Source organism: Lepus europaeus, chromosome 21 (assembly GCF_033115175.1).
Source record: "Lepus europaeus isolate LE1 chromosome 21, mLepTim1.pri, whole genome shotgun sequence".
NCBI lineage: Eukaryota > Metazoa > Chordata > Mammalia > Lagomorpha > Leporidae > Lepus > Lepus europaeus.
The window spans coordinates 829,151-850,159 of NC_084847.1; the positions used below are offsets into that span (position 1 = coordinate 829,151).

A 21,009-nucleotide genomic window follows, 5' to 3' on the forward strand; every position below is an offset into this window, starting at 1 on the left:
ACTTTCGGTGCAGTGCCCTGCTAACGCGCCCGGGAGAGCAGGGGAGCCGGACAGCCAGCGCTTGGGCCCCGGCACCCCCGGGGAGACCCGGATGGAGCCCCCAGTTTCTGCCTGGCTTGGTGCCGGCCGCCGTGGCCATCTACGGCGTGAGCCAGCCGATGGACGATCCCTCTAAGTCTGGTTTCCAATAAATAAATACACCTTGTTCCCTCGAGCCGCTGAGGCCGAGGACCCTCTGTCCCGGGGAAGACTCAAAACCGAGCCCGAGGCCCGGCAGAGGCAGGTCCGGCGCCAGCAGAGGCTTCCGAGGCAGCGCTCCCTCACGGCGGGGCCGGCGGTGGCCCTCGGGGGCTGGACACACGCGCGCGACCCCCGCCAGGCATTGGCCTGTGCAGGCCCCGGCGGGCGATTCCCGGCTGCTCCGGGAGCGGGGCACAGCCACACCCGCTCCTACCAGCGGGGCAGGCGGCTCCGCAGGCTCCCGGGAGGCCGGGCCCGGGGTCCAGCGCTCGAGTGGCCGTGGTCTCCTGTCAGAGTGAGGGAGCTGGGGGGCGGAGCACTCGGAGTGGGCGTGGCCTCCCGTCAGAGCGGCGCCGCTGGGGGCGTGGCCGAGCGGACCGGGTTAGGGGTACGAGGCCCGCGGTTCCTGGCGAGGGGCCCGAGGGTCGAGCTGTCGCTGGGACGACCCCTGGGGCAGCCGGGTCCCAGGGGTCGCCTCCGTCAGAGCAGGGCCGAGTCTTCTTCCGTGGTCACATGACTGTGTCAAACAGGGCTGAGAGTGGGCGCGGGGGGACTCCGCTGTGACCCAGATCCGTCAGGGACGCAGGGCGCAGGTGGGCCTTGGTGACCCCAGAGGCGCCGTCCAGCTCCAGCGCTTGGGCGGCTGCCGCGGACCCTGGGGGACGTGGACGGCTTCCCAGCGTCCGCCCATCCCAGACCCCGCGGACCGCCGCCGGGACACTGATGACCACACCCAGGGCCCTTGCCCAGCGTCCGGCCCTCCTGGGGCCCCCCTGCCGCTGCCCACGTCTGCCGGACTCGCAAGCCTAGGACGCAGTGGATGTGTGGCCGGCGGCGCTGCGGCTGCTGGGGCGTCTCGGCGACGCTCACCCACCCCTCGGCACAGTAAGGTGTCCACCGCCACCGGGCCGTTTGCACCTCTTGAGTACCTTCGGGGAGTCCACTCCTGAGCAGGTGGACACGCTGACCTTAAGCTGCAGAGCGGGGCCAGCAGAGCACCCGGAGGTGCTGCCCGGAGACTCAGGCCCCCCTGTGCTCCATCTGGCTGCTGCTGGCTCTGGGCCGGGGTGGCCACTCGCCATGGTTCAATCGGCTGCACCTGGCAGAGGGTCTCTGGCCCCTGGGCTTCTGTCGGCGCCAGGCCTGGACTCCCCAGTCTGCTTTCTGAAATTTGTTATTATTTTTTATTTTTAAGATGCAATCATTTTAAAAGATTTGAAAGTTACAGAGAGAGAGGTCTTCCATCTGCTGGTTCACTCCCCAAATGGCCACAACAGCCGGGGCTGGGCCAGGCCAAAGCCAGGAGCCAGGAACCAGGAACCAGGAGCTTCCTCTGGGTTTCCCATGTGTGTGCAGGGGCCCGAGGACGTGGGCCATCTTCCACTGCTTTCCCAGGCCACAGCAGAGAGCTGGATTGGAAGTGGAGCAGCTGGGACTCCAGCCGCTGCCCATGTGGGATGCGGGCCCTGCAGGTGCAGCACTGGCCAGCTGGCCTTGGGGGGCCCGGAGCTGCCACTCCAAGGGCCAGGAAGTGGGCTCTGCGGCCCATGATGGCCCAGGAGGAAACAGCGGGGGCTCGGATGCTCTCCGTGCAGTCTCTCCCCAGAATCCGGCCCGGACCCAGGCAGTGGCCAAGGCTGTAGCCACATGCCAAGGCCAGGGGCCCTGTGGGGGTGGCTACCTCGCCTGCTGTGGGGGCTGTGGGGGAACACTCTGAGGGGGCACCGAGGCTTTGAGGGGCAGCGCAGGCCTGCTCCTGCCGGGTGTCCGAGCTTGCCCGAGGGCCTCTCCTGCCCGTGCCCATCCCCCACCATGGAGTGGCCACCTCCTACAGCGGCACAGAGGGACGGGGGGAGCATGCAGGATGTGCTGGGGGGGCTCCCCTTGACCCCGTGGGGCCCGCCCGGCTCGGCCTCACAAGCAGCTCCCCGGGCAGGTGCAGCCGACCCTCTGCACAAATCCACCTGTGGACGCATTGGCCAGCGTCAGGATGGCGCCTGTCGGCATCTCTTTCCCCGTGGCGAGGTTTGTGACTTCCCGAGGGACCAGGGCCCGGTCCCAGATGGCCAAGCCTGACATGCTCCCCACAAAGGCCTCAGAGCTGTCAAACCCGCCGCCCACACGGTCTTGCTCCTGGCCCAGCACCAGCGACCCCCCAGGAGGTATCTCATAGCCCTCCCTGAAGCGGGAGCCCGCGGCCACCAGCGCGCGGTCCACGTGCAGCCAGTACCTGCCCTGCAGGGATGTCCAGATGATGCACACGTGGTGCCAGTGGCCGTCCAGCAGCGGCTGCAGGGGCAGCTCCCTGAAGGCCGGGTCACCGATCACCAAGTGCACGGTGCCTGGAGCCAGGGAGTCTCGGCCGTGCAGCACTAGCTTGTTGTCGTTGTCCTCGGTGGCATAGGAGAGGAGGGTGCCCAGGCGGCCGGGGGCCGTGCGCAGCCAGCTGCAGAAGGACAGGGCCCGCAGGGCCACAGGGAGGCCCAGCCCGAGGAAGACCACGTTCTCCGTGGAGGCGTTGGGGAAAACCAGCACAGGGCCCAGGCTGCAAGCTAGAAAGAGCAGGAGCCACAGTCAGCCCGGAAGCTTCCGGAAGCGCAGGGCTGCTGGAGGGCGGGCCTGACACTGGGCACGAGCCCTGGGCTGAGTGCAGGGGTGTGGCTTGCAGGGTCTCCCCCCAAGACCCAGAGTGGGACGCTGAGGCCGAGAGCAGCCCCCCTGGGGAGAGGTGGGTTGAGTACCATGGGAGCCACCTGCCCACTGCCCCAGGGGCCTCTGGGAGTTTCCCACGGAGGCTCAAATTGAGTGACCTGAAGCAGCAGAGTCCGACACGGGGCTCGCGTCAAGGAGCTGCAGGGCTGTCCCCGGGGGGCGGGGCAAAGCCGGGTCCCGCACCTCCCACCTCCTGAGGGTGGGCGGCTTCCTCCACCCCCTCCTTGTTCTGTTTTGTTTTTCATTTGAGAGGCAGGCAGAGGGACCTCCTACCCACTGGCTCACTCCACAAAGGCCACAGTGAGCCCTGGCTGGAGCAGAAGCAGGGGCCGGAAGTCCCTCCCATGTGTGGCGAAGCCCCAGTCAGCGGCCCGGCCCCCTGCGGCCTCCCAGGGTGCGGTTAGCAGGAAGAGCCCTGGTGCTCCCACATGGGGTGAGGGCGTCTGATGCCTTGGTTACCAGGGCTGCCCTGCTGCCACGGGGACCTGCCGACCACGCCACCTGGACCTGCTGGCAGGGTGTGGCCAGCAGCGTACGTGGCACACAAAGCCAAGCCCTGTCCACTCAGCCCCTGACAAGGATGCCTCTGGAGGCAAACACAGCCTCGGAAGGAGCACAGTGGGGCTGGCACCGTGGTGCAGGGGTGAAACCACCCCCTGCGATGCCGGGCATCCCATCTGGGCTGCTCCACTTCCAGTCCAGCTCCCTGCTATGGCCTGGGAGAAGCAGCGGAGGAAGGTCCAAGTGCTTGGGCCCTGCACCCGTGTGGGAGACCCAGATTGGAGCTCCTGGTCTCTGGCTTCAGCCTGGCCCAGCCCTGGCTGTTGTGGCCATCTGGGGAGCAAACCAGCGGATAGAACACCTTTCTCTGTCTCTCTAACTCTTACTTTCAAATACGTTGATACAGCTTTTAAAAAAACAAAACAAAACAAACAAACAAACAAGAAACAGCAGAAGGGAAATGGGAATGGATGGGGCTGACTGTGGCACTTACCCTCTCCTGGCCCCTGGGGGGTCGGCACCCACTGCGGAGGGTCCCTCTGCGTGACGGCGGCCCTGGTGAGCTCCTGATGACTGCCTGGGGCGGGGGGCTCCCGTGTCTGCTGGCGACCAGCACCCAAGTTCTGAGCAGGGCTCCTGGGTCCAGGAGAAGCCCCAGGACCCTGCCTGTGGGGGCCCGGGCCTGACTGCGCAGGTGGTGCCCGGGCTGGGGTTGGGGTCAGCCCCAGGGCTGTGGTGCCGGGGTTGGCCGTAGGCTGCCGCCCTTCAAGGGCAGCCAGCCTGGCGTCCTGGCCGTGGACATGGAGTGTCAGGCGGGCCAGTGCGTCCTGCAGGGCCCGCACGTCCAGGCCCAGGCCGGAGACGGCGTCCCTCTGTGCCTGGTGCTGCTTCTCCTCCTGGGAGCGCCGCGCACTCTTCTCGCTCAGGGCCAGGGCCAGGGCCCGCAGCCGTGCTCCCACCCTCCTGCTCCTGCGCTGCGCCTTCCTCGCCCAGGTCTTCAGCTGCACCAGGTCCCCCTGCACGGCAGCCTGTGACTGGTTGAGTGCCAGAGCCGCGGCCCGGCTCTCCGCAGCCAGGCCCTGGAGCTGGGCCTGCACGCCCAAGGACGCGTTGTAGCTGTGGGCGATGGCCTGCAGGTGCACGAGCGTCACTTCCTGGAGTTTCCGGAACTGCGAAGACCAGACAGCAGGTGTGGGGCTGGGGCCAGAGCGGAGGGGGGGAGACGTTCCTGCTCCTACTGGGGCCGGTGAGCAGGACCCACACTGTCAGCCTGAGCTGAGGGGGGCTCACAGCTGCAGGGGCAGAGTGGGGGGAGTGGGCTCCCGTCCCTCCCCCAGCCCCCCGCTCTGGGCCACCCCTGTCGCTTCAGGATGGCTTTGTGAGCTGTTACGGGGTTAAAGCAGGAAGCGCTCCACATGTGCACCCCCCACGGCAGCCCTGGAGGCCGGCCACAGCCTCCCCCCACTCCAGCTGTGCCCCCCACCTCCGCCCCAGGCATCAGCTGTCAGGGCAGAGACCGGAAAACTTCTCAAACGTCTGCGTGCGCCCAGCACCGCTTTGCCAACAGCACCCGCCCGGCACCGGCCTGTGGTTTACCTGCCCTTCCAGTCTTCGCAGCCTCTCGAGAAATGGCCTTCTTGGCCCGGCCGGGCCGGCGTCCTGTGCCGAAGCCCCGCACAGACAGAGGGGGACACACACGAGGACAGACAGGGCGATGCTCCCCAAGCAGCCCATCCTGGGAGCGCGCGGCCCCTGCCAGCTGCCCCGCCGGCCCCTCCTGGCTCTGCCGCTGAGCGCTTCTCCTTGTCCAGCCCCTGGCTGGGGGTCAGGGGCTTCCAGCCACCCTAAAGGAAGGCATCTCCTCCAGCCTCGGGGCTCTGGCAGTGCAGGTTGCCAAGGAGACAGCTTGAAACAGACACAAACAGTCTCTCGGAAGCCTCCTGGGGGCGCCGGCTCTGGGGCACGTGGGACATCTGATGGCTTTAGCAGGACCAGGAAGCTGGACGGGGTGCCCAGCACAGCCGCCTCCCACGGCCATGTCTCCCTCCCTTGATGGGGGCGGCGGAAGCCCTGATCGGTTGGATAAAGCTGTGTAGCAGGCAGCACAGCGCCTCCTGAGAGCAGGCCCTGACCCCAGCACCTGTGTGTGACCCCCTGGCAGGTGTAAGATCCGGAGCTGAGGTCGCCCCGCACAGCCAGTGAGAGAAGAGGGCGAGGGCTCGGGGCCGGCCGGGTACAGGCAGCAGCCAAGCCGGGAGCCACACAGCAGCCCCTTCCCAGAGACGAGAACGGTGTGACAAAGGCAGCAAACTGTTTCTTTAAAACTGATTTGAAAGGCAGAATGAGGAAGGAAGGGAGGAGGGAGAGAGCGCTGCCAGCCGCTTGTTCTCGCCCCAAATGCCCACGAGAGCCAGGGCTGGGCCAGGAGCTCCACCCTGGTCTCCCAGGTGGGCGCAGGGCCCAGGGACTTGGGCCACCTTCGGCTGCCGTCCACCCCCCAACGCCAGCAGGCCCGGCCTTGAACTTTTATTGTAACAATCTCATCTGCTACCCAGACGCTCCAGCGCACTCAGCGTCTGCGGCCACCGCTGACCCGCACCGCTCTCCGCCGCAGCGGCCAAGGCGGGCGCAGGTCGAAGCGCAAAGCCCGCCCCCAGGCATGGCCCCGCCCACACAGGCCCCGCCCCTCACGCAAGGGCCCGCCCCCAGCGTGGGCCCGCGGCCGCCTTCCTGCGCAAGCGCACGAGGGACATCCGCGGCGCTCTCCGCAGATTCGCCACGAGCCCCGAGGGGACCGACCCCACAGGCGCCCCCAAACCCGCGGCCGCTCTGCCGGCGCCCAGGGCCTCGTGCCCGTTGGCTCCCGGTCGGCCTTGACCGAGCGCCGGCCGGAGCCGCCACGGGGGTAGCGAAGCGTCCGGCGCGCGGAGCCAGGTGTGGGCCGGGGTCGGGGTCGGGCCGGGGCCCGGTCGGGGTCGGGGCCGGGTCGGGGTCGGGGTCGGGGTCGGGTCGGGGTCGGGTCGGGGTCGGGGGCCGGGCCGGGGCCGGGGCCGGGGGCCGGGGCCGGGTCAGGGCCGGGTCGGGGGCCGGGCCGGGGCCGGGGCCGGGGGCCGGGGCCGGGCCGGGTCGGGGGCCGGGGCCGGGTCAGGGCCGGGTCGGGGCCGGGCCGGGTCGGGGTCGGGGCCGGGCCGGGTCAGGGCCGGGTCGGGGCCGGGTCGGGGGCCGGGCCGGGGTCGGGGTCGGGGTCGGGGTCGGGGTCGGGGTCGGGGCCGGGGCCGGGTCGGGGTCGGGGCCGGGTCGGGGTCGGGGTCGGGGTCGGGGCCGGGGCCGGGTCGGGGTCGGGGCCGGGCCGGGTCGGGGTCGGGGCCGGGCCGGGTCAGGGCCGGGTCGGGGCCGGGTCGGGGGCCGGGCCGGGGTCGGGGTCGGGGTCGGGGTCGGGGTCGGGGCCGGGGCCGGGTCGGGGTCGGGGCCGGGTCGGGGTCGGGGCCGGATCAGGGTTGGGGTCGGGGCCGGGGCCGGGCCGGCGTCGCGGTGCGGTGGGTCGAGCCGAGCCCCGCCATGCCTGGCCAGGCCGACCCCTGAGTGCGGCGGCCTCGACCCCGCGCCTTCTCCGCCCGCAGGATGGACGCGGCGCGACCAGACGTGCGGCTCGCCGTGCGCGAGGCCCTGCACGCCCTGCGGTCGTCCGAGGACGACGGCCGCGTGCTGTCCACCCTGGAGGCCCTGCAGCGCCTGGTCGGCGGCGCGGGGAGCCCGGCGCGGGCCGGCGAGCGGCAGGAGCTGGCCACGGCGCCCTTCGCCGCGCTGCTCCGGGACCTGGCCGGCAAGCTGAGCGCGGGCTGGCCGGGGCCGAACGCGCGGCTGGAGCAGCTGGGCCGCAGCTTCTTCCTGCAGGGCCCGGCCGGTCAGGCCTTCCTGGCGCTGATGGAGTGCGTGGAGAGCGCTGCGGGGTGAGCGGCGGGACCACGGCCGCTGGGGAGCGCGGGGGCGGGTGGGCGGGTGGACCTGCGTGCGGCTGGCTCCGGAGAGGGCGGGGGCAGAGCGGCCAGTCGGCGCCCTTGGGCCCCCGGTGTCCAGCGGGTGCTCAGGCTCAGGCCCCCCAGCGCGCTGCCTGGGTTCCGTGCCTGGCTCTGGCCCCTGACCCCAGCTTCCTGCTCTAGCACACGCTGGGAGTACTGGGGCCCCTGCCCCCCACGTGGGGGACCCGGGTGCCACAGCTGTCGTGGTGTGCAGGGAGCGAACACTAGTGGGACAGCCCTGGGGACAGTCGGCCTGGGCAGTGAGGGGCAGGGTCCTGCTGACAGGCTGAGTTAGGGTCTGACAGCCCTGCTCCCCGCCCATGGCACCTGCTGTCACTCAGCCCCATCCCCCGCCCATGGCACCTGCTGTCACTCAGCCCCATGCCCCACCCATGGCACCTGCTGTCACTCAGCCCCAGCTCCCGCCCATGGCACCTGCTGTCACTCAGCCCCAGCTCCCACCCATGGCACCTGCTGTCACTCAGCCCATCCCCCGCCCAGCGCACCTGCTGTCACTCAGCCCCATTCCCCACCCATGGCACCTGCTGTCACTCAGCCCCAGCTCCCACCCATGGCACCTGCTGTCACTCAGCCCCATGCCCCGCCCATGGCACCTACTGTCTCTCAGCCCCATGCCCCGCCCATGGCACCTACTGTCTCTCAGCCCCATTCCCCCGCCCATGGCACCTACTGTCTCTCAGCCCCGCTCCCCCACCCATGGCACCTGCTGTCACTCAGCCCCATCTCCCGCCCACACACCTGCTGTCACTCAGCCCCATCCCCCGCCCATGGCACCTGCTGTCACTCAGCCCCATGCCCCGCCCATGGCACCTACTGTCTCTCAGCCCCATGCCCCGCCCATGGCACCTGCTGTCACTCAGCCCCATGCCCCGCCCGTGGCACCTACTGTCTCTCAGCCCCGCTCCCCCACCCATGGCACCTGCTGTCACTCAGCCCCATTCCCCCGCCCACACACCTGCTGTCACTCAGCCCCATCCCCCGCCCATGGCACCTGCTGTCACTCAGCCCCAGCTCCCGCCCATGGCACCTGCTGTCACTCAGCCCCATGCCCCGCCCATGGCACCTGCTGTCACTCAGCCCCATCCCCCGCCCATGGCACCTACTGTCTCTCAGCCCCATTCCCCCGCCCATGGCACCTACTGTCTCTCAGCCCCAGCTCCCACCCATGGCACCTGCTGTCACTCAGCCCCAGCTCCCGCCCACACACCTGCTGTCACTCAGCCCCATCCCCCGCCCATGGCACCTGCTGTCACTCAGCCCCATCCCCCGCCCATGGCACCTGCTGTCACTCAGCCCCATGCCCCGCCCATGGCACCTACTGTCTCTCAGCCCCGCTCCCCCACCCATGGCACCTGCTGTCACTCAGCCCATCCCCCGCCCAGCGCACCTGCTGTCACTCAGCCCCATTCCCCCCCCATGGCACCTGCTGTCACTCAGCCCCATTCCCCCGCCCACACACCTGCTGTCATTCAGCCCCAGCTCCCGGCTGATGAAGACAGTGCAGCTGCTGGCGACGTTTCTGAGCCAGGGCAGGCTGGCGGCTCTGATGGAGGAGCAGTGTCGGCAGCAGGCGCAGCCGGGCCCCGGCCTGTTCCAGGAGACGCTGCTGGTCAGGGTGGTGGGCCTGCCCGACCAGCTGGCCAACCGCCTGCAGCGGGACACGCTGGACGCGTTCCTGCCGCAGAACTACTTCCCCCTGCTCGGCGAGCAGCTCGTCCGGGCGCTGCAGACGGTCGTGGACTCGCTGCGAGGTGAGGGCCTCTGGGCCTCGGGCGTGTCTGGGCAGTGCCGCCGGTGGACCTCGGAGGTGGGGCCAGCGTGCAGGGAGGCGGTGCCGATGGGCCTGCTCAGGGCCCAGCACCCGTGGTTTGGCGGTCTCCACTGTGTGTGGCAGCCGTGTGGTGGGCCCTGAGGATCTTCGGGGTAGGAGGCAGGTGGGGCTGCAGGGGGCTTTCCACACGGAGGAGGGGCGCGGGAGCTGCTCTGTCCTCCCCGGTGCCGCAGACGGGGGCTTCGGCCATCGTGTGTCACGAGCGAGCAGGGGCCTGGGGCTGTGGGACCTGAGCACCATGGGCTGGACGGGCCCCGTCCCCCCGGCCTGCCCCCTGCCATCCCCTCCTAGGCTCGCGGCATCCAGGCCCAGCGCCCCGGTAGAGCCCATGGGGACCCCACCCTGGCCATCTGTCGTCCCTGGGTTTGCACACCCTGGGCTTCTCCCAGCTGGGGTCTGGTCTCAGAGCCGGGGGGGGGCGTCCCGAGAGTGTCCAGGCTTGCCTGGGGCCGAGCGCGGTGGTCTTGACGCTGGCCCCTTCAGGTCCTGTGCGCCGTGGTCCCCTCTGGGCGGTCCAGGGCAGCCGTGCCATCCTCTTGTTCCCCACGGCTCCTTGCCAACCAGGGGGGTCTGTGTCTCCCCGCGGGGCTGACGCCCCTCTCCCTCCTGGGTGGTGCCGCCATGGTCACTGCGACAGTGCCACGAGCTCGTCGTAGAGCTGTTTCCATGTCCTTGTCGGTTCTCACGTTACAAACGACCCTGCTCAGAATCTGGCTTGGGCCGGCTAGGTCTGCACTCCACGAGGAAGCTCACTGGGGTGGACGTGGCCTCTTGTACTGGGAGGCCCCGCGCTGTCCTGCGCTGGACACCTGGTCTTCCTTCCTCCCCCAGCCGGCTTGGACTGCGCTGTCGGCTTCGCGTCTCAAGTCCTGGGGAAAGTCTGCGTCCAGGGCAGGCAGAGTGAGTAGCGCCTCGTGGCCCCGGTCCCAGACGTCCACAGTGGTTGCCCCCGCGGTGCCCGAGGCTCAGGGCCTCCGTGTGTCCCCTCAGAGGAGATCCTGGGTGTGCTGGTGCCCCGGCTGACGGCACTCACCCAGGGCAGCTGCCTGTGGCAGCGAGTGTGCTGGCGCCTGCTGGAACAAGTGCCCAACCGGGCCCTGGAGGCCACGCTGACGGGACTCGCGGAGGCCGTGACCGGGTGAGCAGCCAGGCTTCTCCAGCGCCAGTGCGGGTCGTGAGGCGGGGGGTGGCAGGGTCTTTGGTCGGCTTCCTGGTGCCCCGGTGTGCAGGGCAGCCCCTCCCTGGCTGGCCGTGTGGACGCTCAGGCTGACCACGACTGCCCCTGTGCTTCCTGACCAGCCAGGCCCCTCCCGCCTCACCTGCGGCTTGGGGGCCCTCCAGCCCCTGCATGTGGCCATGGGGCTGTCTGGGTTTGCGTGACGTGGGGTTGTGACACCGCTGCTTGTCGCTGGTGTGTGGGTGCTGGTTGGGCCGATTCCTACCCATGAGGCCAGCTCCTGGCCTCGCGTCCCGTGTCCCTGCCAGGAAGTGCCACCTCCGTGCTGGCTGCAGGCTGCGCCGCCGGTGGGTGCGCGTGGGTGTACGCCATCCGCTTCCCTCTGACCCGGGCGGTCGCTTCCTGGACCCGATTTTCCTGGGTTCCCGGCCTTCTTTCTTTGCCAAAGCTCCTCACCAGTGCGGTGGTCCGGGAGGTGGAAGCAGGGGCCCCTTAGTCCGGGTCAGGGGTGTGAAAACCAGGGTCTGTGGGCCCGGGGTCAGTCTCACCGGCCTGTAGCTGTGCTGCTCGCTACGTGTCCGGACGCTTCCGTCCTCCGTGGCAGAGGCGAGCGCACGGAAAGGCTCGCTGGCTCGCGGTGGGCGAGCAGGCCGGGACGCGGCTCGTGTTCTCCGTTGGCTCAGCGAGGGCCCGGGCCCACGGGAGGTCTGAGGAGCAGCATTGCCCGGAGGCCCCAGCTGGGGCCTGGCAGGGCCTGGCAGCCCAGAGCCATGGGCATCAGGGCCCGTGCTCCGCCCGAGGCTGACCGGCCCCTCACCCGCCTGCAGGCCGGAGGTCCTGTCGCGACTGCTGGGGAACCTGGTGGTGAGGCACCGGAAAGCGCAGTTCGTGATGACGCAGAAGCTGCTGTTCCTGCAGTACCGGCACTCGGTGAGGCCCGGGGGCAGCGCCCTGTGGGATTTGGCCTCGGCTCAGGCCATGCTGCACCCTGAGGCTGGGATGCATCCCAGGACAGGACGCACTCTGGTGCCCTTGTGGGGGACTCGGTCGGGGCCAGGGTGGAAGTGGCACTGACACCCCGGGAGCCCTTGGGCCAGGGGCCGGAGCTGCGCACACAGCTCGCCTGACCCCCGCTGGGGCAGGTCGGGGACGGCCCAGCAGCCCCTGGTGGTGGAGCGGGTGAGCCCTGTGCCTGGCATTACGCAGACAACAGGACAAGGGGCCCACGCTGGTGTGCACGGAGGCCCGGAGACCGGGGCAGGAGGGTGGAGGTCGCCGCCTGGGGGTGCAGGCTCCTCGCTTCTTGCAGACGCGCACGCTGCAGAGCCTGCTGGGGTACCTGGCCATGGACGTCCAGCGGCGCCCGCTCCTCGTACAGGTACTCCGCCTGCGCTCTGTCCCGCGGTGTCCCTTGGCGTGGGCTGGGCCATGGCGGAGCCCTGCCTGACCAGGCCGAGGCCGTGCGCCCGCCAGGCACTGAAGGAGCTGCTGGAGACGTGGGGCAGCAGCAGCGCCATCCGGCACGCGCCGCTGGCACAGCAGCGCTACGTCAGCAAGGCCATCCTCATCTGCCTGGCACACCTGGGCGAGCCGGAGCTGCGGGGCAGCCGGGACGGTGAGCAGGAGGCGCCGGGCCCGCCTCGGCCAGCACTGGCCGTGTACGCTGTGTGGCCCGGGCCCTGTGCACTGAGGGCGCCTGTCGGTGCTTCCAGAGCTGCTGGCCAGCATGATGGCGGGCGTGAAGTGCCGCCTGGACAGCAGCCTGCCCCCTGTGCGTCGCCTGGGCATGATTGTGGCCGAGGTCCTCAGCTCCCGGCTCCACCCCGAGGGCCCTCCCCTGAGGTTCCAGGTGAGCGGGCGGGGCTGCCGGGTCCTCTCCTGGGGGGGCTCCCTGAGCAGCCGTCTCTCCAGCCCGGCTGTTGCCTCATTTTCCAGGGCCCAGCTCCTAGCACGTCCACACTGGTCGCACGAGGGCTGAGGCTCAGGGTGGCCGGTGACCCCAGTTCTTTGAGGGCCACGGAAGTTTGGCCCAAGCACCTGCACGGGTGCCCCCAGGGTGCCGAGGTTCAGTGAGGGGTGGGGGAGGAGCCCCTGCTTGGCCAAGGCACAGCAGCTGTGGTCGGGCAGGGCGGGGCGCCCAGATCCTGGGGCCTCCCAGCCCCCCCAGGGGAGGCGGGGCGTCTGGCCCACGGCACACCCAGCGCCCTGCTTCTGGAGAGGCCAGTCGCGGCTGAACGAGCTGGGGTGGGGCTGGGACGGCCGTGGAAGGCCCGGCTCTGGCTGCTGCCGCCTCGCCACTGAGATGGCACAGATGGCCGAGACGGCCTGGCGTCGCTGACTCCGGCGTGTCTGCACTCGTAGTACGACCAGGATGACCTGAGCCGCGAGATGCTGGCCTTGGCTGCCCCCGGGCCTGCAGGTGGCAGCTCCCCGGAGCCAGGGTGAGGTCCTGTGTGCCCGTTCCCCGCCCCGAGTCTGTGTGTGCCTGGCTGTTCTGGGTCCGTGGTGGCAGGCGGAGACGTGGGTGGGCGCCACGCCAGCGTCTGAGGGTTTCTCCTCGTCTCCTCCAAGGCCGCCCCTCACTGCAGTTGCCGAAGAGACCCCCACAGAGATGGAGGACCGTGCTGCAGAGACCCTGGACAGCAGCATCCCCCAGGGAGGGCCGCAGGGCTCCGACTCAGAGCTGGACAGGTGGGGTGCACCTGCCCGTGGCCCTGTGTGCAGAGCTGGCCTGGCTGGGGGCCCCGCCCCCTCACCCCCAGCTCCATCTTGGCCTGCAAGTGCGTGCTGGGGCTCCCGGGCCTGTCCTGAGGACGCAGAGCTGGCCACCGGGGTCCTCCCGTGGGTGACGTGGCCCTGCCCGTGTCTTCCACAGTGACGATGAGCTTGTCCCCTATGACATGTCGGGGGACCAGGAGCTGCAGAGGGGCAAGGCGCCCCAGTACATCCGGGACTGCCTGGAAGGTGGGCTTTCGGTGTCCCCGGCCTCTGTCCCCCTTGCGTCCAGGGAACAGACGTGGCCCCAGCCCCTTGGTGCTGGCAGGCTGACTGACGGCTGTGTGGGTTCTGTGCAGCACTGAGCACATCCGAGGACGTGGAGCGCTGGGAGGCCGCCCTGCGGGCCCTGGAGGGCCTGGTCTGCAGGAGCCCTGAGGCCACGCGGGAGGTGAGCGTGGGCAGGGGCGGCTGGGAGGCCCCTGGTGGCAGAGTCTACGTCCTGGGTCACGGAGGACGGAGCAGCTCAGTGCGTGCCTGGCTCGCCCCACCACAGCGGGCAGGGAGCCAGGGACTGAAGGCGCCTGACCCCGAGCCTGTGTGCAGGTGAGCGTGGAGCTGGCCAAGGTGCTGCTGCACCTGCAGGAGAGGACGTGCGTGGCAGGCTTCGAGGGGCTGCGCCAGAGGGGCCTCGTGGCCGTCGTGGTCGCGGACCCAGCCCGGGTGAGTCCCAGCGCAGCCGTGGGGTTGCCCAGACGTGCACCCCCGGGTGGGCGGCAGGGCCCTGACAGCGGCGTCTCCGTCGTCTGACCCAGGTGGCCGAGTACCTGACCTCGCAGTTCTATGCCCTGAACTACAGCCTCCGGCAGCGCATGGATATCCTGGACGTAAGTGCCCCGTCACCGCGGCCTCCCCGTCGCCCCCTGCAGACCGGGGCTGGGGCTTCTCTCCGGCCGTGGCTCCCTCACGCATGGCAGGAGCGCGCGCTCTGGGAGGCAGGAGTTGGCGGCTCAGCGGCCGAGTGTGTTTCTGTTACGTAACAGCCTTGCTGGTGTCAGTCACACACCCCAGGGGTCACCGTTTTAGGATAAGCATCGTCCACGCAGTGGGATACCGGGTTGACACCCGGCACAGCGTCCACGCAGCTGGGGACGTGCGACGCCTCTCGCTAGGGCAGCCTGCCCGGGGGTCGGTTACTGGAGGTTCCCAGAGCAGGGGAGTCCAGAGAGACAGTGCCGGGGCCAGGGATGGCACGGTGGCTGGTGTTGGCTCCAAAGACAGGCAGTGCCAGGGACGGCACGGTGGTCGGTGTTGGCTCCAGAGGCAGTGCCGGGCCCAGAAGTGGAATGGTGGTTGGTGCTGGTTCCAGAAATAGATGGTGCTGGGGCCAGGGATGGCGTGGCAGTCGGTGTTGGGACCGGGGACGGCACAGTGGTCATTGCTGGGACCAGGGATGGCGTGGCAGTCGGTGTTGGGACCGGGGACGGCACAGTGGTCATTGCTGGGACCAGGGATGGCGTGGCAGCCGGTGTTGGGACCGGGGACGGCACAGTGGTCATTGTTGGGACCAGGGATGGCGTGGCAGCCGGTGTTGGGACCGGGGACGGCACAGTGGTCATTGTTGGGACCAGGGATGGCGTGGCAGTCGGTGTTGGGACCGGGGACGGCACAGTGGTCATTGTTGGGACCAGGGATGGCGTGGCAGCCGGTGTTGGGACCGGGGACGGCACAGTGGTCATTGTTGGGACCAGGGATGGCGTGGCAGTCGGTGTTGGGACCGGGGACGGCACAGTGGTCGTTGTTGAGACCAGGGATGGCGTGGCAGTCGGTGTTGGCTCCAGAGATGGTGTTGGGAGCAGGGACGGCACAGCAGTCAGTGTTGGTTCCAAAGACAGACGGTGCCGGGCCCAGGGATGGCATGGTGGTTGGTGTCGGTTCGAGACGTTGCCGGACCCAGGGACGGCACGGCGGTCAGTGTCGGTGAGGGCAGAGGTTCAGTCTGCGGAGGCGGGAAGTTCTGGCTTGGGATTGGGGGGTGGGCCCACAGCCATGTGAATGTCTCGCTGACACTCGGCTGCCGGCTGAAAACTGGCAAAATGGCGAGTTGTATGCCTCCTTCACCACGACGGATACTTTCGGTAAAACAAAGACCTCGCCATTTCCAGGGGAGCAGTTCAGGGACTCCAAGTCCCTCACAGACGCCCCTGTGTCTCCATCACCCCAGAGGCACCCGCCCGCCACCCGTCTGTCACCGGCGTCTCACGTAGGTGGCGTTGTGCTGCAGGCTGGTGTCCAGCCGCCTCTGCCGAAGCCCCGTCTTTGCCATCCGTCCATGCGGAGTGTGCCTGTCGGCGCCGTCCTCTCCCCACCTGCCCCTCAGTGAGGTGCAGTGGCTCTGAGACACGTGGTGCCGTGGACCGCAGCTGCTTCTCACAGGCCGCCGGGCCCGGTGGCTGCCCTGCTCTGTCGTCTTCTGTAGGTCCTCACTCTGGCCGCCCAGGAGCTGTCTCGGCCGGGGCGCCCCGGGAGGACGTCCCAGCAAGGCTCCCCGGCACTGGCTGCCTCCCAGCCTGGCAGCACCACGGCTCCTGACTGGCGGGTGCTGGTGGAGGAGCGCATCAGAAGCAAGACCCGGCGGTTCTCCAAGGTCAGCCGGCACCCGGTCAGGTCCTGGCGGGCGTGGGGACTCTGGGACGAGTGGCGTGACTGGTGCGCGTGGAAGTGACACTGTCCCAGGACGTCTAGTGGGCACTCGTGGCCTGGTGCTGTTCTCGGGCCGTCCAGGCCAGCTCAGAGGGGCTCTGCTGGCGCCCCCCGAGGGACCACCCTGCCCAAATCCCTGGGCTGGGCCCGGCAGCCTGAGCCTCGCCCTCACCTGCCGGGGAGAGGTGGTCAGCGACGAGCGAGAGGCAGCAGGGCAGGCCCAGGCGGCCGGGGAGGGCTCTGAGCACCGTGTATTTACAGGGCTGTCCTCGGCGGGCGCTGGCCAGTGGCCCCAATGAATTCAACTCCGTGGCCGGCCACTTCTTCTTCCCCCTCATTCAACACTTTGACAGGTGAGTGGGTTTCCCGAGGCTGTGGGCTTGGGGAACAGGAGCCCTGTTCAGTGACCGAGGCTTCCCAGGGTGGGGGTGCGGTCAGGGCTTGGCGAGAACGTGGTGATGGCCTTCGCTGTGGCTCCCTAAGCTCAGGTTAAGTCACGGATTTTCTGGTTGAGCTTTGTCGTGAGGGCCGTGGGCACTGTTACCTTGGGCCTGGGTGTTGGGTTTACCGTGCGCCACGTGTTGCCCTGAGCGGCCGCCAACACTGTGACGCTGCTCCCTGTGCTGCGGGGCTGGGGCGGCTCGGGCGATGGCACAGCTGTGCTGACGTGGGCTGGGCAGCCCTGCAGGGTAACAGGGCAGCCCCGGAACGCCATCCTGTGGCTCTTCATGGGGTAGCCCTTGGTAGCCCAAGAGAGCAGCTCTGGGGTGCCAGGATGCATAACTCACTCAACTCTGGGTTTTAGGCCCCTGGTGACCTTTGACCTTTTGGGAGATGACCAGCTGGTTCTTGGAAGACTGATCCACACCTTAGGGGCCCTGATGTACCTGGCTGTTAATACCACAGTGAGTTGGGAGACGGTAGCTAAAGGCCCGGGGGCCCTGTGACCTGTCCTGCAGTGGGCGTGGAGCACCCTGTGCCTGGGGCCTGCTCCCCAGCTCCCCTCGGCGCTTAGAACAAGAGTCCGGGGTGCGGTGATGTCCCGGGGCAGCGGGAGTATCCCCTCACTCTGACCCTGACGTCAGCAGCCAAGCCCCCCTTGGGGCGGGGCAGGGACGGCGGCAACTGCCCACCCTCCTCTCTGCTGTTGCCAGGTGGCCGTGTCCATGGGCAAGGCCCTGCTGGAGTTCGTATGGGCCCTCCGCTTCCACGTCGACCCGTGAGTGGCCTGGTGCTGCGGCGGGGCAGGAGTGGACACGGTGTTGGGGGCGGGGTCTGCAGCGTCGATAGTGGAGGCCACGTGGAGGCTCAGGTGGCCGAGGCAGCTTGGCCGGGCACTTCCCAAGTAGCAGCGTGCTGGGCTGGGGGTCTCGGGGTCTGAAAGAGGGCTGCCATACTTGGAAGTGGAGGTCTCCTGGCCTGGGGTGCTGACCCTGCGCCTCCCCCTTCTGTCTGCATTGGCAGCTTCGTGCGCCAGGGCCTGCTGTCCGCTGTCTCCTCGGTCCTCCTGAGCGTGCCTGCCGAGCGCCTGCTGGGGGACCTGCCCGACGAGCTGCTGGAGGCCAGGTCCTGGCTGGCAGGTGAGTGTTCGGGCCCAGGCGGCTGGAGCTAGGTGGTCAGGAGGCGTCCTGGTGCTTGGAGTGGTCCTACGGCCTGCACATGCGCCAGCCTTTCTGAACTGGGTGTGGCTCTCCTGAAGGGGACCCCAGAGAAGGTGCCTCACGTGGGAGTCTGTATCCCTCTGAAAAATCCCAGCCTGCCTTATGCGGCCACACAGGCCCACCCACGTGGCTTCTGCCCCTTCCGCCCCTCCCCCTGCACATGTGTTGGCCATGAGGTCAGTGGCAGACCTGGCGCTGGACCTAAGGACAAGAACCCCCATGACCACCCTGGGACGCCACACAGCACATCAGACCCCGAGGCCCCGCTGCTCCAGGCATGGGCTTCTGCTGTCCCTTTGCTCCGACCGGGCTGTCGGCAGCCCGGTTCTGGTCCCTGGTGCCCCACAGTGTGACCGCGCTGACTGCTTTGAGAAGTGTCACGTGCGCGTCAGGACAGTCTGGGCTGTGCTGCCAGGCCCCAGGACCTCCCAGCCTCGACCTGGCAGTAGGTGGGCTCCCTGGGCCCCTATCTTGGACCCTGGCCCATGTCTGTGTGGCACACGCCACCCTGGGGGTCGTGGTGGTCCCAGTGCAGCCTGCAGAGAAGCAGCCGGGGCTTGGGGGATCCCAGGCTGTGTGCAGGTCCTGGCCTCCACCACCTGGCGGGGTGGGAGCCGCACCAGCTCCCTACCCACCCTGTGTCCAGTGGGGTTGGGGGAGCTTGCGGGGCCACTTCTCCTCGAGCTTTGATCCCCAGGTTGCCGCTGGGTGTGAGGCCAGGGTGGAGGGCGCCGGCTGGGGCTGACGTCTCTGCTCTCCCCTTCCGCAGAGGTGGCTGAGAAGGACATGGACGAGGACTGCCGGCTGCTGGCCGTGAAGTCCCTGCTGCTCCTGGAGCGGCTCAGAGACAAGCTCCTCCCACCGTCCTCTCCCGTGGGCCCCTGATTCCTGGCCCGTCCATCCCTGCCAGGGGAAAGAGGGTCAAGGGCTGGGCCCGAGCCCTGAGGAGCACAGCCCCGCGACGCCTGGGCCTCGCTGTGTGGCCAGGTCAGGAACGGCCGTTGGAACCGTGGCGCCCGTGCCCCAGCTGCTGCTGGGAGCCCTGCTCGTCTGTGCCCAGCCAGAACCCCACAAGGCCTTGGCACTGCCCCTAGGACAGCGCAGCCTGGACGTGGGGCTGTGGAGCTGAAGGCTCCCAGTGGGGTCTGTGGTCAGAGCGGGGGCTGGCAGGCCCTCGTGGGCTTGTGTCCACAGGAGTAAAAGCTGCAGGTGCGAAGTCTGTGGCTCTCGCAGGGTGGACGCACTCCTTTGAGGGGAGCCACTGAGACGGGGGCGGGGGGCAGGAGGCTCAGATCTCTGAGAAAATAGACTTTATTGGCGTTCTGGGAGGGCTGGCGGCCAACAGGTGGGGAGTGACACCGTGCCCCTCTGGGGACGGGACACTGCCGTGGGGCTCGGGCCTGGCTGCATCTGGGCTGTGGCCAGGGCCATCCCTGCCAGGAGCCCAGAACCACCTACAGGCAAGGGCAGGGAGGAAGCACGGTATACAAGGGTAACAGGTATAAGCCCACCCCTGGGTACAGCCTCAGCTCACGAGGTTCTAGAAGTTTCTAAGGCTTGACAGTCTGCAGTAGGAAAATATAGGTGGGAGGAATCCAACTCCCTCTACACACAGGGCCACTGAGCACTTGCAGGCTGGCACTCTGCCTCCTACACACGGAGCGGGACAGGCAGAGCGGTACCCCATCCAGGGGTGCACGCCTACAGAGGGGTGTTAACAAAAAGCTGCCCCCGCTACTCCGAGCAGCCCTGTCCGCCCTGACCCAGCAGCAGGCCTGTGGCCGGCCCTCAGGGCTCGCCCTCGACCTCCTCTGCCACGTCGTCCACGTCCCTCTGTTCCTCCATGCTGTTGTGGCGGATCCGCTCGGGCGCGGTGCGCACCAGAGGCAGGCCCAGGCCCTGGTGCACGGCGTCCACCGTCCGCTGGTCCACGTAGTAGGATATGTTGGCGGCAGGAAGTGTCTTCCGCATCTCCTCCAGGTACTTGTAGGCCTAGGGCAAGGAACCAGTGGCCACTCAGGTCTGAGCAGACGTGAGCTCCCTGAACGGGGGATGCCAGAGGTCCTCCCTCGGGTGAGGATGGCAGCCCTGGGGCCGGCGTGCTGTGGCACAGCAAGCTGCACCTCATGGTGCGGGCATCACATCAGTGCCGGCTTGTGCCCCAGCTGTCCTGCCTGGGACGATGTGTGAGCACCAGGCCCTGCCACTCGCACGGCTGAGGGCCTCTCCTGTCATTTAAATCTACCTACATATGGACGGACAGATTTGAAAGGTGGGGTTACAGACACAGCTTCCATCCACTGGTTTATTTCCCAAGAGCTACAACGGCCGGGGCTGGGCCAGAACGAAGTCAGGAGCCTGCAGCTCCATCCAGGACTCCCCCACGGGTGCAGGGCCCAGGGACTTGGGCCATCTGCTGCTGCTTTCCCAGGCCACAGCAGAGAGCTGGATCGGAAGTGGACAGCTGGGACTCGGACCAGTGCCCATGTGGGATGCGGGCACTGCAGGCAGGTGTTTTACGCCACAGCACTGGCCCCTGATCTGCCTTCACACACAAAATGCCAAGAGACCTTGCTGGCCTTAGAGCTGCGTTCTCCCAGCGACAGCGGGGCAGGAAGTTGGAGTTGCCCGGTGCTAACTGGGGGGAGAGCCATGCTGGACGACTTCCGTGGGGATCTGCAGCCCGCGGCCGGCACTGCTCACCACGTTGGCTCTGGGTTTGCGAACACCCAGGAGAAGCAGCGGAGTGCCCTCCTGGGGTTTCACCAGGGGCTGGGGGTGGTGGTGGTGGGGGGGGCTCCGCAGTCCTGAGGGAGGCGCCCCAGGCCGAGAGCCAGGCTGCGAGGGGCTCGTGGTTCTGAGAGCCCCGGGAACCGGGACGATGCAGCTGGGTGGGTCCTTGGGGCCTGAGGGGAGACACTTCCGAGAACCAGGAAACCTCAGCCACCCCTCTCCCAGAGACAGACTCGGGGAAAACCAGGAAGGCACAGGACTCTCCACAGTGCCCAAGACCCCAAAATTGCTAGACCTAAACAGGAAATGTGAACCGTTCCTAAGAGAATGCAGTGGGCACCAACCCAGTGTGGCCCAGACTCTGGAAGTAGTGCAGGCTTTAGGACGTGGCAGCATGCTCAGGGATCCCAGCTTGTCCAGACGGGTGAGCGGGGCGGGTGTGCTGCTGGCGCCCATCTCGGAGTGGGAGGTCCCCGGGGGTCTCAGCGCTGGCGCCCATCTCGGAGTGGGAGGCCCCCGGGGCTCTCAGCGCTGGTGCCCATCTCGGAGTGGGAGGCCCCCGGGGGTCTCAGCGCTGGCGCCCATCTCGGAGTGGGAGGTCCCCGGGGGTCTCAGCGCTGGCGCCCATCTCGGAGTGGGAGGCCCCCGGGCTCTCAGCGCTGGCGCCCATCTTGGAATCCCGGTCCAGCTTCCTGC

General features: G+C 68.6%; 3 protein-coding genes across 5 annotated transcripts in view; 1 reads left to right on the forward strand and 2 right to left on the reverse strand.

The window, feature by feature from the left end:
- Positions 1-2,140: 2,140 nt before the first annotated feature.
- PTX4 (pentraxin 4) lies at positions 2,141-8,966 on the reverse strand. Of its 2 annotated transcripts, XM_062181001.1 has the most exons (4): positions 8,953-8,966; positions 5,050-5,523; positions 3,947-4,622; positions 2,141-2,792 (listed from the first exon to the last, which is right to left on the reverse strand). In XM_062181001.1, exons 2-4 carry the CDS (start codon positions 5,185-5,187, stop codon positions 2,155-2,157), a joined length of 1,452 nt encoding a protein of 483 aa, XP_062036985.1. In that variant the 5' UTR covers positions 5,188-5,523; positions 8,953-8,966; the 3' UTR covers positions 2,141-2,154. The 2 variants fall into 2 exon arrangements, with proteins under 2 accessions (XP_062036985.1, XP_062036984.1); XM_062181000.1 differs by lacking the exon at positions 8,953-8,966 and having other exon boundaries at positions 5,050-5,825.
- Positions 6,222-18,885, forward strand: TELO2 (telomere maintenance 2). Its single transcript, XM_062180999.1, has 21 exons — positions 6,222-6,387; positions 7,074-7,403; positions 8,967-9,244; positions 10,156-10,224; positions 10,315-10,462; positions 11,329-11,431; positions 11,811-11,879; positions 11,975-12,116; positions 12,214-12,350; positions 12,863-12,942; positions 13,073-13,192; positions 13,377-13,465; positions 13,576-13,667; positions 13,823-13,939; positions 14,032-14,103; positions 15,696-15,863; positions 16,181-16,272; positions 16,725-16,824; positions 17,074-17,138; positions 17,384-17,499; positions 18,350-18,885. Exons 2-21 carry the CDS (start codon positions 7,075-7,077, stop codon positions 18,463-18,465), a joined length of 2,502 nt encoding a protein of 833 aa, XP_062036983.1. The 5' UTR covers positions 6,222-6,387; position 7,074; the 3' UTR covers positions 18,466-18,885.
- Positions 18,878-21,009, reverse strand: part of IFT140 (intraflagellar transport 140) — a 99,596-nt gene continuing 97,464 nt past the window's right edge. For both annotated transcript variants that reach the window (XM_062180996.1, XM_062180997.1), the window contains exon 30: positions 18,878-19,572. In XM_062180996.1, coding sequence (XP_062036980.1) covers positions 19,369-19,572 — 204 coding nt within the window. In that variant the 3' untranslated portion in view covers positions 18,878-19,368. The remainder of the gene's footprint in view (positions 19,573-21,009) is intronic.